The 15,810-nt window shown below is 47.1% G+C and overlaps 1 protein-coding gene across 1 annotated transcript in view; it reads right to left on the bottom strand.

The window, feature by feature from the left end:
- Positions 1–15,810, bottom strand: part of ARFGEF2 (ADP ribosylation factor guanine nucleotide exchange factor 2) — a 93,915-nt gene that overhangs the window by 5,004 nt on the left and 73,101 nt on the right. The window contains exons 29-35 of the mRNA XM_058679333.1: positions 14,299–14,429; positions 14,036–14,165; positions 10,269–10,404; positions 8,469–8,607; positions 8,302–8,356; positions 5,922–6,036; positions 2,764–2,894 (exon numbers count right to left, since the gene is read on the bottom strand). Coding sequence (XP_058535316.1) covers positions 2,764–2,894; positions 5,922–6,036; positions 8,302–8,356; positions 8,469–8,607; positions 10,269–10,404; positions 14,036–14,165; positions 14,299–14,429 — 837 coding nt within the window. The remainder of the gene's footprint in view (positions 1–2,763; positions 2,895–5,921; positions 6,037–8,301; positions 8,357–8,468; positions 8,608–10,268; positions 10,405–14,035; positions 14,166–14,298; positions 14,430–15,810) is intronic.

Here is a 15,810-nt window from a genome sequence, read left to right on the forward strand (position 1 = left end):
GTGTCTCCAGTAGCTTCACTAAGGGACTGTATTCACTTGAAGAAGCGGAAAATGAGCCAAATCTAAGTACAATATACAGGGCAGACTGGTCGACAAAGCCCGAGTACAACCTTGCCTCAGTCAGGTAACACCTGGAAAACAGAGCTTGCAGCATATTTGGGGAAGGCAAGGACACTTTTACTGCACGTGTTGCCTAAAATCTGAAACGTAATTAAGGATCTTATATTTCGCCAGACCTTTGGGGACCAACTATCCATCTCACGGGCCACAGGCAGTGTGGACAACACTTCCCACATGTGTCCACAAGGTCACTGTGGTCCTTCTCCAAATTCCTGCTGACATCGCTGCAGAAATTGACAAGTTAATCCTACAAGTTCACACATCACACAAAAGATACAAAGGTGGACTGGCACTTTCCAAGTGCAAAACTTACTAACCAGCTACAGGGGTCAGGGAGGCTGGCCCCGGCATACAGATGGGCCCCGGCATACAGACATGAGCGTTCCTAGGAAAACGGTTTAATTTGGTCCAAAATACTTGGAATCTGTACTTGTTGTTTTCATGATTTGCACTTTCCTTGGACTTTCTGAAGGCTCATTATATACTCACGGAGAGCCTAGAAACAAACCCTTACATTTATGACTAAGGGTTTCCAACACAGGGTCAGCAAAGCTCATGGGGGAAAGAACACACATCCCACGATGCTAGGGAGATTGCACATCACATGCGCATGGAAGATGCTGAATTCCCTCACCACCTTACACAAGAACGAAGCAAGGTGTGGGCAAAGGGATGCGTCAAAGACTTAAAATTAAGAGCCAAAATTAAGAAACTCGAAACAAAAAGCCGAGCCTAAAAATACGTGACTTTGAATTAGGTAATCTTTTCTTAAACTTGACATGGCAAGTACAAATGACTAAAGAAAAAAAACTTGGACTTCATCAAAATTTAGAACTTCTAGGGCTGGCTTTGCGGTACCGTGGGTTAAGCTGTCCCCTGTGATGCAAGCACCCCATCTGAGCACTAATCTAAGTTCCAGCTGTTCCATTTCCAACCCAGCTCTCTGCTACTGCACCTGTGAAGGCAGCACACTCTACTGGTGCTCATGGCTCTCGGCTTAGGCCTGGCTTAGCCCCAGCTGTTGTGGCTACTTGGGCAGGGAACCACTAGAAGGAAGAGATCTCCTGTCTGTAACTCTGCCTTCCAAACAAATAAAATAAACCTTTAAAAAAAAGAAACTAAAACATTTGTCCTTCTCAGGATACCATCAAGAAACTGAAAGGACAACACACAGCATGAGCGAGAACAGGTGCAAGTCACATATCTCATAGGGAATTATATACCTAGAATAAATGAAAATGCCAACAATTTAGCAATAAAAAATAACAATGTAAAAACAGGCAAGGGATTCGAGGGGGCATTTCAAAGACAAACAAATGACCAATGCATACAAAAGGTATTTGATCTCACTGGTACCTCAGAAATGTCAATCAAAGCCACAATGAGATGCCATATCACACCCATGGCTGTGACTTTGCAAGGGCAGTGATAACCACTGGGCGGGGGTGGCTTCATACACGGCTGCTGGGGACAGTGCAAGCTGAGCATGCCTGATCCAAAAGGCTTAGCACCACAGTGTTCTGGATTTCAGGCTCTTTTGGGGTTTGGAACATTTGCATATATACACAGAGATACGCTGGGGGCAGGGCCCAGATCTTCACAAGGATTCATCTGTGTTTCATGTATATGCCTTCCAGCCTGAAGGTGCGTTTGCACGATGTTTTGCATGTCCCTGGACTTGGTATCACATGAGGTCAGGGAGGAATTTTCCACTTAGATTTCACAGCATCTCTTGGACTGGGTATGTTCAACATTTACATCTATATAACGGAAGGTTATTTAGCCACGTGGAAGAGGAAGGAAGCCGTGACTTGAGTTGAGTTTGGCGAGCAGATACGAAAGTTCACACATTGTGTGATCTCATTTATGTGAAATATCCAGAACAGGCAAACCCACAGGACAAAAAGTAGATGAGTGGTCCTAAGGGGCAAGCAGGAAGTCACAGCTCATGTTTTCCTGTATTTTCTGTGCAGTGATAAAGATGCTCCCAAGTTAGATGGTGTTGTTGGCACAGCTCTGTAATATGCTAAAATCACTGCATTATACACCTAAGAAACTGTCAATGTTTGAGCTAGCTTTAGCCCATCGCTGTTCAGCAGTAATCAAAAGACATACATAAACAGCCAGTATTAAAAAACAGGTGATTTTATGTGAAAAACAAGGGATGGTTCTGGCTCTTCTTGAGAAACTGGAAATCCCCCCCAGCTCTGAGGCTGGCAGGTGGAAGGACTGAGAGCCCTGACTGGCCCTGGGGCCACCCTGCCTGCAGCTGGCCTCCTAGGAGCTCAGTGTGCAACCCTGGGCGGGAGGCAATACCCAAGTTCTAGACACTCAGTCCCATGTACAGTCAACTTTCTGAATGAAAAGCTAAGATCTTTCTAGATATCTTGTCCTTCTTAGTCATTTGCAGTTAAAATATACACCAATTACAGGGATCAGGAGCACATTTTAGGTGGTGGGTGTCTGAGGGCCTGCTTGTTTCTGAGGGGCAACCCCCACTGATTCGATATTCCTGAATTGAAGAGTGTAAAGACATGGACACCAGGTTTGGGAAAGCCAGTGCTCGTGGGCTCCAGCAGGCCACTGACTCGGAGCCTCTTGCCTGTGGGTGAGGGCGGTCAAGGTGAGGCCTGCCATTGTTACCTGGGCAGCAACCATGTGCTCAGCATCCTCCTTTTTACTTGTTGCAGGGTAGAACACAATGTTGTCGATGGTCTGGATCAGCTCTAGCTGGACCACACACTTAATGAGGAGGCTGGCAAACAGCTTCTGATCTGTATTGGATGAGAGAGGAATCCTAATAACACTTCAGCCAACACTGTGGAGTAAAACGTTCACCGACTGCTGCTTGATGCCGTGGCACAGCCAGGTATCTACTGGCCTCATGGCGTGGACATATAGTTAAGTGCAAGGTACAGCAAGTCAAATGAAGAGGACCTGGTATCCAGGTAGGGTGGGGAGGTGAGCTTAAATATTCACACGTCAGCAAAGCTCACTCTGCAGACACGCTACCTGTGCAAAGGCCTGGAAAAAGGCGAGAGAATCGGCCTGCAAGGTTCCCTGTCCTCCAGCAGGGTGCTCTGTAGGATCTATTCTGACCCTACAGATCAGCTCTGCAACCCATAACCATAGTTGCCTGCAGGTCCTTGGGAGCAGACAGACCCCAAAGAAGCCAGAATCCCAGTGTGGGCTGCGGCTCCTTGGTTCTTGGTTTCTTGATCACTTGTTCACCTTCCTAGAGGCCACAGTAACTGCCTTCCGCAGGTTCTATTTAACAGTTACTAAGAGCACTTATTTACCCTTTAGACTGCAACAACTTTTGACAAATCAATATATTTTTTTTGAAGATTTATTTATTTTGGGGCCTGGCATAGTAGCCTAGTGGCTAAAGTCCTTACTTTGTATCCAGGCTGCTCTACTTCCCACCAGCTCGCTGCTTGAGGCCTGGAAAAGCAGTCAAGGATGGCCTAAAGCCTTGGGACCCTGCACCTGTGTGAGAGACCAGGAACAGACTCCTGGCTTTGGCTCAGCTCAGCTCCAGCCACTGGGGCCTCTTGGGGAGTGAACCAGCAGATGGAAGAGCTTTCTGTCTCACCTTCTCTCTGTAAATCTGCCTAGTGGCTGTTAAAGGCTGGAGTTGAGCCATTCAAAGCCAGGAGTCAGGAGCTTCTGCGTCACTCACATGGGTGTATGGTTGCAAGGCCTTGGGCCATCCTCTGCTGTTTTTTCATGCCACAAGCAGGAAGCTGGAACAGCTGGGACAGCAACAGTCACCCTATGGGATTCTGGCACCCTCATGGTAGAGGATTAGCCAATTGAGCCATAATGCCAGCTCCCAGGTCAACAATTCTTTATACCTAATTCCCATTTGGTTTCTGCTTCCTGATTTGACTCCATCCCTGCGGGTTCAGAGGCAGCCCATGTCAAGCACTTCAGGCCCATGATGCTGGCATCCAATATGAGCACCAGTTCCAGTCCCAGCCTCTCTATTTCCAATCCATCTGCCTGCTAACATGACTGGGAAAGAAGCTGCAGATGACTCACGCATTGGGTCCCTGACACCCTGTCACATGAGAGAGCAGATGGAGTTTCTGGCTCCTGGCTTTTGCCTGGCCCAGTTCTGGTTGTTGTCATCATTTGGGGAGTGAACCAGTGGATGGAAAATCCCTCTTTCCCCTTCCCTTTTTGTAACTGTCTTCCAAATAAAGAATACACACGGGCCCGGCGGCGTGGTCTAGCGGCTAAAGTCCTCGCCTTGAACGCCCCGGGATCCCATATGGGCGCCGGTTCTGATCCCGGCAGCTCCACTTCCCATCCAGCTCCCTGCTTGTGGCCTGGGAAAGCAGTTGAGGATGGCCTAAAGCTTTGGGACACTGCACCCGCGTGGGAGACCCGGAAGAGGTTCCAGGTTCCCGGCATCGGATTGGCGCGTACCGGCCCGTTGCGGCTCACTTGGGGAGTGAAACATTGGATGGAAGATCTTCCTCTCTGTCTTTCCTCCTCCCTGTATATCCGGCTTTCCAATTATAATAAAATCTTTAAAAAAAAAAAAAAAGAATACACACACACACACACACACACACAAATTAAATAAAGGTACAGGGACAGACAGCTCTCTCCCATCCACTCATTAATTCAGTCCCCAAATGTCTGTAACAGTTGGACTAGATTAGGTCAAGGCCAGGAGCCTGGAATGTGGGTCACCCATGTGGGTGGCAGGGATTCAACTAGTTAAACATCACCTGCTGCCTCCCAGGGTCCACATCAGCAGAAACTAGTGTGCTCTTACTGCACCCTTTCACCAGTCTGCCAACTCTCTCATTCACTGGCAAGTCCCGTCACCTAGCCAAGCCCCAGTTCACTGAAATATGACTGAAATGTAAAACACCACCCTTAAAGACTAGGGCTATGATTTGGTAATCACACATACCAGAAACACAGTGCAGTGTCTGCATGTTGCAACTGTTACATCTATGATTAAAAATGACTGATCAGCAGTACAAGATACCATAGCAACACTGAAAAATCAGCAAAAGTAATTTGAACCCTGCATCTAGTGTAAAGATTTCTAACCCTTCAGGAGTTTCTACTGGCTAGAAGAAAAAGGATTCAGAAATGCCAAAGCATCAGCAAAGATCACCAACAGGTAGACCACATAGAAGAACTCAGAAATGGCTCTTAAACACATGAAAACTCTCAGCTCCGTGTACAATTAGAAAAGTGCAAATTGCAATGACTCCAAAGGCATCAAATTCCATCTGCTGCCAAAGAGTAAGTAAATAGGCACAAACTCAATACACACTAAATCTGCAAAAATGTTCAACTGGCAAATGTGACAATCTGTTGACTCCATGTTCTAAGAATTTTATATGACATGTGCTAGGCTTAGAAGTCATATAAATGCCCATTAGTAGGAGCCCTATTAAGCATTAATAAACACATCTACATACTGGATCAAGAGTTAATAGTATTAAACAAAGTGAAAGTGCTTCATGGGCAACCCCTAAGAAACAGTCAAGGAGAACAGAATAACGCACAGTACGTGCCTAGGCAGTAACTGTAAGGAGAGTTACTGTGTGTGCATGTACTGAACGTGTGTGGAAGCAGTTCTGCTCGCATCTGCTGGCACAGGGATTAAATCACTGGAAACGCACGTGAGAACCAGTCACGCCACAGCCGCAGGGGTCAGAGGCCTGGGGCCTACTGTTGGTGCGTTCTGAACATCTGAATCACACGGTTGTGCGCCATCTACTGAAAGAGAACACATAAAGAACCAAGCAAAACAAACACAAGCGCCTTACTTGCATACGGTCTGCCCTTCCAGCTGTCATCGGTTGGGTTGGAGAGCTGGCTCTGGCCTCTCTCAGAGGCATTTTTGTCAATGCTGCTTAGAGACTGGCGGTCAAGGTCGATGTCCTGAGGGCCAATCAGAGACACACACAAGGCTCACTCGTTTGGAGCAGAACCCGATACCCGAGTAGATGTGTCAGCTTCAACACTGCTGGCTCAGCATGAACCTAAGTGCTACTTCAGTTCACTGCCCATCTTAAGCAACATTTCCCAAAGGCTGCCCTGTGGAGATGGAGAATTTCAATTATATGTCCCTCCCAGTCCCCTTGTAAATGTGTACACTGCTGGCTTACTCCTCCGATGCCTGCAGTGGCTCTGCCAGGGACAAAGCCAAGGACTAGGAATTCCTTCACAGGAAGCTGCAGGCAGCAGCGGAGCTGGCTACCCGGCTCAGGCACTCTTGACATGGGTGTGGAAACTCAACTGCCAGCCCCAACATCCAGCTCTGCATTTCATGTTTTAAAGTTGCTATATCCCAAATGCCTTTTAAAATCTAAAGGTCTCAGAATATTTGGGAATAAAAATGAGTAATTCACCTCCCCCTGCCCAGATAAACCAAAACGTCGCTGAGATCTGAACGTGAACATCTGAATATGGCACACGTAACAGACGAGAGCCACCCTTATTTTGGAGCAGAGAACTGTACTATTTATTTAGGAGAGCAATACAGAAGAAATGACATCAAAGCACTATTCCTAACAATGTCACCCTGGAACTGACCCGAGATGCCATTGGAGGGAAACTACGCAGTGACCACACGTGGCATCCGGTATCACAGCACGAGTCCAAGTCTCAGGTACCACCATTCAATCCAGGTTCCTAACATGCCTGGGAAGGCAACAGATGATGGTCCAAGTACTTCGGTCCTCGGATCCATATGGGAGACTCATATGGAGTTCTAGGCTTCTGGCTTCGGCCTAGTCCAGCTCTGTCCCTTGTGGGTATTTGGGGAATGAACCCACAAATGGAAAACACACCCTCTTTCTCTGCTCTGCCTTACAAATTAATAAATACATCTTAGAAATAAGTAATTTTTTGGTTAAATATTTATTTATTTTTATTGGAAAGGCAGATTTACAGACGTAAGGAAAGAGAGAAAGACAGCTCTTCCATCTGCTGGTTCCCTCTCCAAGCGGCCGCATCAGCTGGAGCTGAGCTGATCTGAAGCCATGGCCAGGAGCTTCATCCAGTCTCCCACGTGGACATGAACCGATGCCCACATGGGATCCTGGCACATGCAAGATGAAGATTTAGCCACTGAGCCATTGTGCTGGGCCCCATAAATACAGAAATCTTTAAAAATAATTTTGGGCCTAGAGCAGTAGACTAGTAGCTAAAGTCCTCACCTTGCACGTGCCGGGATCCCATATGGGCACCAGTTCATGTCCCGGCTGCTCCACTTCTTGTCCAGTCCCTGCTTGTGGCCTGGGAAAGCAGCAGAGGATGGTCCAAAGATCTGGGACCCTGCACCCAAGTGGGAGACTCAGAAGAAGCTCTTGGCTCCTGTCTTTAGATTGGCTCAGCTCTGGCTTTTGCAGTCACTTGGGGAGTGAACCAGCAGATGGAAGATCTTTCTCTTTGTATGTCCTCTTTTTGTATCAATAAAAATAAATAAATCTTTAAAAGAAAGCAACTTGAAAAAGTTGAATACAGTGTAGCCACTGAAAATCCTATTTCAAAGGTGGCTCCCAGTGTTGTTAACATATTATGTGCCAAGTGACCCTAGATTCACACCTGTGTGGGTCAACCAGCGGAGCATGCTCATACCAAGAAAAAGCTAGAAATGCAAATTGCTTTTTGCCAGTGAGGTGAATTATTCTCTTAATACTTCCCTGTACTTTATTTATTTAAGATTTATTTTATTTTATCTTTTTACTGGAAACTCAGATACACAGAGAGGAAGAGAGACAGAAACATCTTCCATCCACTGGTTCACTCCCAAACTGCCACAATGGCCAGAACTGCACCAGTGTGAAGCTAGAAGCCAGGAGCCCGGAGCCTCTTCCAGGTCTTCCACATGATTGCAGATTCCCAAGGCTTTGAGCCATCCCCTACAACTTTCATAAACCACAAGCGGGGAACTGGATGGGAAGTGGGACCACCGGGATTAGAACCGGCATCCATATGGGATCCCAGTGTGTGCAAGGTGAGGACTTTAGCCACTAGACTGCGCCAGGCCACAGTTCCCTGTACTTTTTGAGAACATAATAGTTAATATAGATTGCTTTTTTCATTTTAAAACTCACTTCCCATCAAAACAATAGCATAGGATGTTTAACTGTTCACTAGGATAGGAGGAGAGAGAAGAGACAACCAAAAACCCAGTCCTACCCAGGGCTTTTCTGTCGAGTCGTCCTCCATTCCTGCAGGCCTCCACGTCAGCAAACTGAAGGGAATGGGACAGGATGAGAAGCAGAAGGGTCCGTGTCAGAGACAGCCAGGAGCCCCGGGGAACCTGCTGGCCATGGGAGAGCTGCGCCCAGTGCCCTGGCACTTACACGTGTGGGATGGTTGTCTGGAATATGTCCCGCATGCAGCTGCACGTTTCATCCCACACAGCGACACTGAACTTCTCCCCGTTGGAGATCACCAGGTTCTCTAGGCAGTTTGTACCAGACCGAGCCAGCTGCTCATTGTCTGCAAAACCAAGCAGCTGCCGTTAGGAAGCCCTGCCCTGCTGCCGGGCCTTCCCCGCGACCGTCTCCCACCCCAGGCTGCTAGATTTTTAACCAAGCAGACAATAATACAAAAACAACAAAAGCTTTACCACTAAAGTGGGCCAGAAGGAGGTGGAACTGCTCATCACACGTCTACTTCCAGGGATGGAAAGAGGTCAGTGTTTTACTATTTTGAATTAAGTGGCTTATATATGAGCAATAGCAAACAGAGATGGAAAATATTACACAGTTTGTTGAAAGTTAGTCCAAGACTGTTTCCTTTTTGGCATCTAAACCAAGCAACTGTTTTGTCATTTACTTTTAGCAGTGACACTTTTTGACAAAACTTAACTAAACTTAGCCTTGCTGCAAGACAATCCAGCCCCAACGTGCACAGTATTTTCTTGAGCACACTAACTAATGTTACTATTCAAGCAAAAAAAGTCCTCTCAAGAAGCTGATTTTGACTGCAAGATTAATTAAAAAAAACCATTTTACTATAGAAAATATAAAATAGCATAACACACAAAGGTACATCTTTTAAAATACAAAATAAATCCTATATTCCAGCCCCTCCTTTTTTTTAAAGACTGGTGTATTTCTATTGGAAAGGTAGATTTACAGAGAGGAGAGACAGACTGTCCCTCTGCTGGTTCACTCCCCAGGTGGCCACAACAGCCAGAGCCAGGAACCTGGAATGTCTTACAGGTCTCCCACCCGGGTGCAGCATGCTAAGAACCTCACAGGTCATCCTCTACTGCTTTCCCAAGGCCACAAGCAGGGAGCTGGATGGAAGTGCAGCAGCTAGGACACGAACCAGCACTGGGATGCCAGTGCTTGGAGGTGGAGGATTAGCCTTTGAGCCACAGCACAAGACCCTACAATTCATCTTAAATGTTTTATAGCAGTCAGTGTTGTGGTGGTGTGGGTAAAGCCACTGCCTACAGGCACTGGTTCAAGTCCCAGCTACTCCACTTCTCATCCAGCTTGCTGCTAATGGCCTGGGAAAAGTAGAAGATGACCCAGCTGCTTGGACTGCTGTGCACATGTAAGAGATGTGGATGTTTTTGGCTTCTGGCTCTGGTCTGGCCCAGCACTGGCCATTATGGCCATCTAGGGAGTGAACTCTTGGATAAGATTTCTCTGTGTCTCTCCATCTAATACTTCAAATAAATAAGTAAATAAAACTTAAAAAAAAGGAAATGCTTAAACTGGCTTGAAGGAATTGTTCTGTTCTAATTAGACTTTAAAATACATATTTTTTGGGGGCCAAAGGCATCGCATATGTGTGCTGGTTTGTGTCCTGGCTCCTCCACTTCTGACCCAGCTCACTGCTTGTGGCCTGGGGGACCAGTGGAGAATGGGGGAGCAGTCTCCTGACCCACGTGAGCGATCCAGAGGAAGCTCCTAGCTCCTGGCTTCTGGTTGGCTTAGTTTTAGTCCCTGTGGTAATTTGGGCAGGTGAACCAGTGGATGGAAGACCTCTCTCTCTCCTTCTCTCTGTAACTGCCTTTCAAATAAAAGTAAAATAACATCATATACAAACTCCACGGCATTGTCTAAATGGTGTTCTATACTGAAGAAGTTAATCTTCCGCTAAGACAGGGGAGGAACAATGACCCCTTGGGATTGAAAGAATACCTTGCTTCACACACCACTGCAATTGTGCAAACACATCAGAAAGAAGGACTTCATTCAACGCTTCATAGAACTGTGTAAACACGTCACAGATAGCATAAAGTGCATGATTGCAGGTTGTTGTCATCCACTCAGATTTCTGGAAAAGCAGTAAGAAGATAACATTTGTATACTTCTGGCAAGCAATATGGTGACACGCCTCAGTAGTGTTAAAGATGTGCACAATGACGTGGCAATACCACTTCCAAGAATCAATTCTAAATAATCAGGGGCTGGCCCAGAGGCTCTACAGGCTAATCCTCCACCTACAAACACCAACATCCCACATGGGCACTAGTTCATGCCCCTGGCTGTTGTACTGCCTGCTTATGGTCTGGGAAAGCAGTAGAGGATGGATCACATCCCTGGGCCTCTGCACCCACATGGGAGACCCTAGAAAAGTTCCTGGATTCAGATTGGCCCAGCTCCACCCACTGTAGCCCTTTGGGGAATGAACCAGTGAATGAAAGATTTCTCCCTCTTCTCTGTCTCTCCTTCTCATACTGGGCCTGGCGCTGTAGCCTACTGGTTAAAATCCTCACCTTGCATGCACCAGGATCCCATATACATGCCGGTTTTAATCCCAGCTGCTCTACTTCCCATCCAGCTCTCTGCCTGTGGCCTGGAAAAGCAGCCAAGGATGGCCCAAAGTCTTGGGACCCTGTACCCGCATGGGAGACTGGAAAGATACTCTTGGCTTCTGGCTTCAGATCAACTTAGTTCCGGCCATTGAAGTTAGTTGGGGAGTGAACCAGCAGAAGGAAGAACTTTCTTCCTATATCTCCTTTTCTTGATATATCTGACTCCTCAATAAAAATAAATAAAATCATTAAAAAAGAACTGCCAAAGATTTTTGCGTACAAGTTTATGAACACATTTAGTCCAGCAATTAAAATACCAGTTAGGACACATGTTAGAGTGTGTCTAACTTCCTGTATTAGAGTGCCTACTCTGCTCCCATCTCCAGTAATGGCTCAAGCAGCTGGATCCTGCCAATCATGCAGGATACGTGGGAGACCTCCTAGCCTCCTCCCAGTCCAGCTCCAGCTCTTATGGGCATTTACGGGGTAAACCAACAGATGGGTGTGTGTGTGCACTCTTCCTCTCTCTCTCTCAAAAAAAACTTGAAAAGTTTACAAATACTGATGTTTATCACAATGGCATTCATATACTGAAAACGGATACAACACAATGCCAACAAATTTGTGCATCAAATTACTTACTTTAACGATAAGTATGTGTATATAAAATTACTTAACACCCATCCAGGATGAGTGTTCTGGGTAGCACTGGGCTGCCACTTGGGATTCCTGCATCCATCCTGGCGGGCTTGGGGTCACATCTCAGCTCTGCTGCTGATTCCAGTGTCCTGCTAAGGAAACAATGGATGGCAGTAGAGAACAGCCCAGGACCACTGAGTTCCCAGCTCCCAACTTTGGCCGATCCAGTTGTGGCTGTTATGGAATTTCTTTTCTTCCTTCTAAATATTTATTTTATTTACTCAAAAAAGAGGAGGGGGGAGATCTTCCATTTGCTGGTTCAGCCTCCAAATGGTTGAAATGGTTGGGACTGGTCCAGGCTGAAGTCAGGAGCTTTATTTGGGTCTCCCATGTGGCTGCAGGGGTCCAAGGACTTGGGATATCTTCCATTAGCTTCCCAGGAACATGTGCAGGGAGCTGGATTGGAAGATGAGCAGCCAAACTCAAACCAGCAGCCAAATGGGATGCTGGCACTGAAGGCAGCAGTGTCACCTGTTATACCACAATGCCGGTACCTGTTGTGGGCATCTGAAGAATGAAACAGCAGTTGGCAGATCTTTCTCTCTCACGAAAAAAAAAAGGCTAACATTTTCAGAATCAAAAGTAGTAAAAATGACAAAGTAGGTGAAATAACTTCTAATATTTCTAAGGATTTGCCATATTCTTTTTTAAGACATATTTTATTTTCATTTGAAAGGCGGATTTAGAGAGAAGGAAAAACAGAAAGATCTTCCATCTGTTGGTGCACTCCCAAATGGTCGCAGCAGCTGGAGCAGAGCTGAGCCAATCTGAAACCAAGAGCTACTTCTGGGTTTTGCATGGGGGTACAGGATCCCAAGGTTTTGGGCCATCCTTTGCTGCTTTTCCAGGCCATTAGCAGGGAGCTGAATGGGAAGTAGAGCAGCTAGGACAAAAACTGACACTCATATGGGATCCAGGCATTTGGAGGTGGAGGGTTAGCCAATTGAGACATCACATCAGGGCTGGCACATTCTTTCTATACTTAAAAATATGTAAATGAATAGAAAAATGATAAGACTCAAAAAGTGGGCTACGGTCAATTTGTAGAAGCAGAAATGGGCGATTGAGGTCATCAAGAAAAATATCCAATCTCACAAACAATTTTTTGAAACGTTTCGTTTCTAGTTATTTTCATCTATTTCACAGGCACAGTATTAAACACAGAGGCCTTCCATCTGTAGAATGGGGCTGATGTTGGCAAATATAAGGCCATAAAAAATTTATCATTTATTTATACAAAAGGCACCCTATGTAAATGTGTCAGCTCATGTCTGAACTGCTCCACTTCTGGTCCAGCTCCCTGTTGATGTGCCTGGGAGGGCAGTGGAGGACAGTACGATGCTTGTGGTCCTTACCACCATCTAGGAAACTTACACAGAATTCTGTATTCTGGCTTTGGTCTGGCCCGGCTCCAGTTTTGTGGGCACTGGGGAAGTGAACCAGTAGACATGAGGTTTCTTTTACTCTGCCTTTCAAATAATACTTTTTTTTTTAATGGAGAGAAGGTATGGCTAACACTTGCCAGCACTGACTCCATCTATGACTTCACTAAAAACCCTAACAGAACACAGAAAGCCCCCTAGAAGCCAGTGTGGGGATAGACCTCTGCTTGTAGTGCCAGCACCCTACGTGGGCAGCATGAGTCCTGGCTGCTCCACTTCCCGTCTAGATCTTTGCTAACGTGCTGGGAAAGCAGTGACACATGGCCCAAGTCCTTGGGACCCTGAACCCACATGAGAGACATGGAGGAAGCTCCAGGTTCCGGATTGCCTGCTTCCTGGATCCTGACTTTGGATTGGCTCAGCTGTGTCTGTTGCAGCCATTTGGGCAGTGATCCAGCAGACGGAGGATCTCTTTCTGTCTCTCCTTTTCTCTTTGTAGCGCAAATAAAATAAATCTTAAAAAGAAACGAACATGACTGGAACAACCAGGTCACCTCCCAGGAGACCTGGTACATGGTAGGTATGAGACCCGAGGCCTGAGACCCAAGCGAGCAGGCCTTGCTGACTCCCAGAGTCTAACGACCAGCCGGCACTGGGGCAAGAGTGAAAGGAAGGAAGTTTCTATTCCAGTTAATTAATTAGAGAGGCCAACTAAACACAGAGAGCTCCCATCCACTGGTTCACTTCTCAATGCCATCAACAGTCAGGCTTGAGCCAAGGCCAGAAGCCAGGAACTCAATCCATATCTCCTTGAGATACCTTAAGTGTCTGTGTTAGCAGAAAGCTACCCGCAGGAGCCAAAGGCAAGCATGAGACCCAGATACTCTACTACGTGGTATGACCATAACCCACTAGGCCGAATGCCTGTCCCTATGAATAGAATGTACCTTACCTGCTTAGTACTCAACCTCTGGGTAGAGGATGACACTCCCTCTCTCCACCAGAGGCAGCCACAGGCCTGGGGTTCTCCTCTCCCTGGCATCCAGGCAGCACTGCTGGCATGGCTTACCTCCGACTGTTGCTCAGGCAGCTTCATGTTGTCGAAAATTCGAAACACAATTCGGAACAGGTCCTGCCACCAATGCTTCTCAAATGTGTGGCCGTAGCTTTTCATGATCTCAAACATGACCGTGAGTCCCCTTGCAGGAAACACAGAAAGATTTGGAGGCGGAAAGGAGACAATGAAGAGGGCCAGAGAGAACTGTGGGGTGGGTGAGCAGGTGATGGGTGTACTTGTGGGGAAAGGGCCAGCGCCGCACGACGATATGTTACCTCGTCCGCACATCCAGCTTGCACCTGTTGATGATGCAGGAGAGCTCAAATAAGATGGGGAACCAGCCTCGGACCCAAACTCGGTCGCCAGGAGCCACGTTCATGTCATCACTTGTGTATTCTTGCAGCACCTAGAATGAAAGTCCCATCTCAGATGTGGACTGAGAACGCGGGAGGGAGGAACCGAAAGGCAATTCTACAGGGTGGACTCCTCACATTTTCCTCTTGAAGATCATCATTAGTAAGGGTACAATAGAGAATGGGACAGGGGCGGTCACTGGCCGGTCACCAGACGGGGCGGTCACCGGACATGGGCGGTCACAGGACAGGTCCCCTGAATGAACCTGTGGATACTGTTCAGCTTTCGAACAAGTTAGGGAGATCACAGAGTGCTGGGGTCAGGAGGTCTTACATTAACAAGAGCACTACGGTTAACTATCCAGGATGAGTCAACACCTGAGGTATTTCTGAAATGTCCCGAGGACACATACAACTCCAGTAGTCACCATTTACTAAGGGTTTGTGATGGACCAGGAACTGTTAAAGGCAACAGGTTTGAGTGGCAGGTAGACACGGTCCCATTTTGTATATGAATAAACTGGGGTATCAAGAGCGACGTAAGCAGCGCAAAGCCACACAGCCTGGGAAGGTCTTCGACGAGCTGTGACACTCTACTCTGTCTGCCTCCAGACTCAGCCCTCTCTGCAGTAGTGTAAGCTCGCCTCTGACGGTACCCGGCTACTCCAATGCAGCGGGCGGCAGCTTCTCTACTCCGGTTACCTGCCCTGTACGGTGGACGCAAGCGCCCACTTCACAGGTCTGATGGGGAATAAATGCAGCAGCACAGAGGGCAGCCTCGGCGGTGCCTGACAAGCTCCCAGGGCCGTCAGGGCTGACTGGCAGCAGCACTGATTGGCAGGACTGCGGCACTCAGGGCTCCAACGGGCACCGCAGGAAGGGGCTGTGTGCCTTTCACAAAATTAAAAAAAAAAGAGATTCAGTTCATTTTTACTTGACAGAGTTACAGAGGGTGGGACAGAGAAGGGAAGCCTCCATTTGCTGGTTCACCCCAGCAAATGACTACAACAGCCACAGCTATGTCAGTTTGAAGCTGGGAGCCAGGAGCTTCGGGTCTCCCACATGGGTGCAGGGTTTGCTCAAGGCTTGGAACATCCTTTGCTGTGTTCCCAGACCACAATCAGGGAGCCAGGGGGGAAGTAGAGCAGCCAGGACATAAACCGGTGCCCATATGGGATACTGTCGCTGCAAGTGGAGGATTACCCTGTTGAGCCACTGTGCTGGCTCCGGACATCACAATTTACATGTCTCATATCGCCCAGCTTCAGAGTTGAGTGACTCCATCATTTAGGCCAAGTAGTCTCTTCACAAAGGTGAGAGACACCAGAAAATCTTTCAGGAACATATTTTCAGGAAAAGCAAAAGGTAATTTCTTCCTTTTTTTTTTTTTATTGTTCTTCAGGTTTTGTTTAATTTATTTTTTATTGGAAAGTC

The sequence above is a fragment of the Ochotona princeps genome, chromosome 22 (genome assembly GCF_030435755.1).
Source record: "Ochotona princeps isolate mOchPri1 chromosome 22, mOchPri1.hap1, whole genome shotgun sequence".
NCBI lineage: Eukaryota > Metazoa > Chordata > Mammalia > Lagomorpha > Ochotonidae > Ochotona > Ochotona princeps.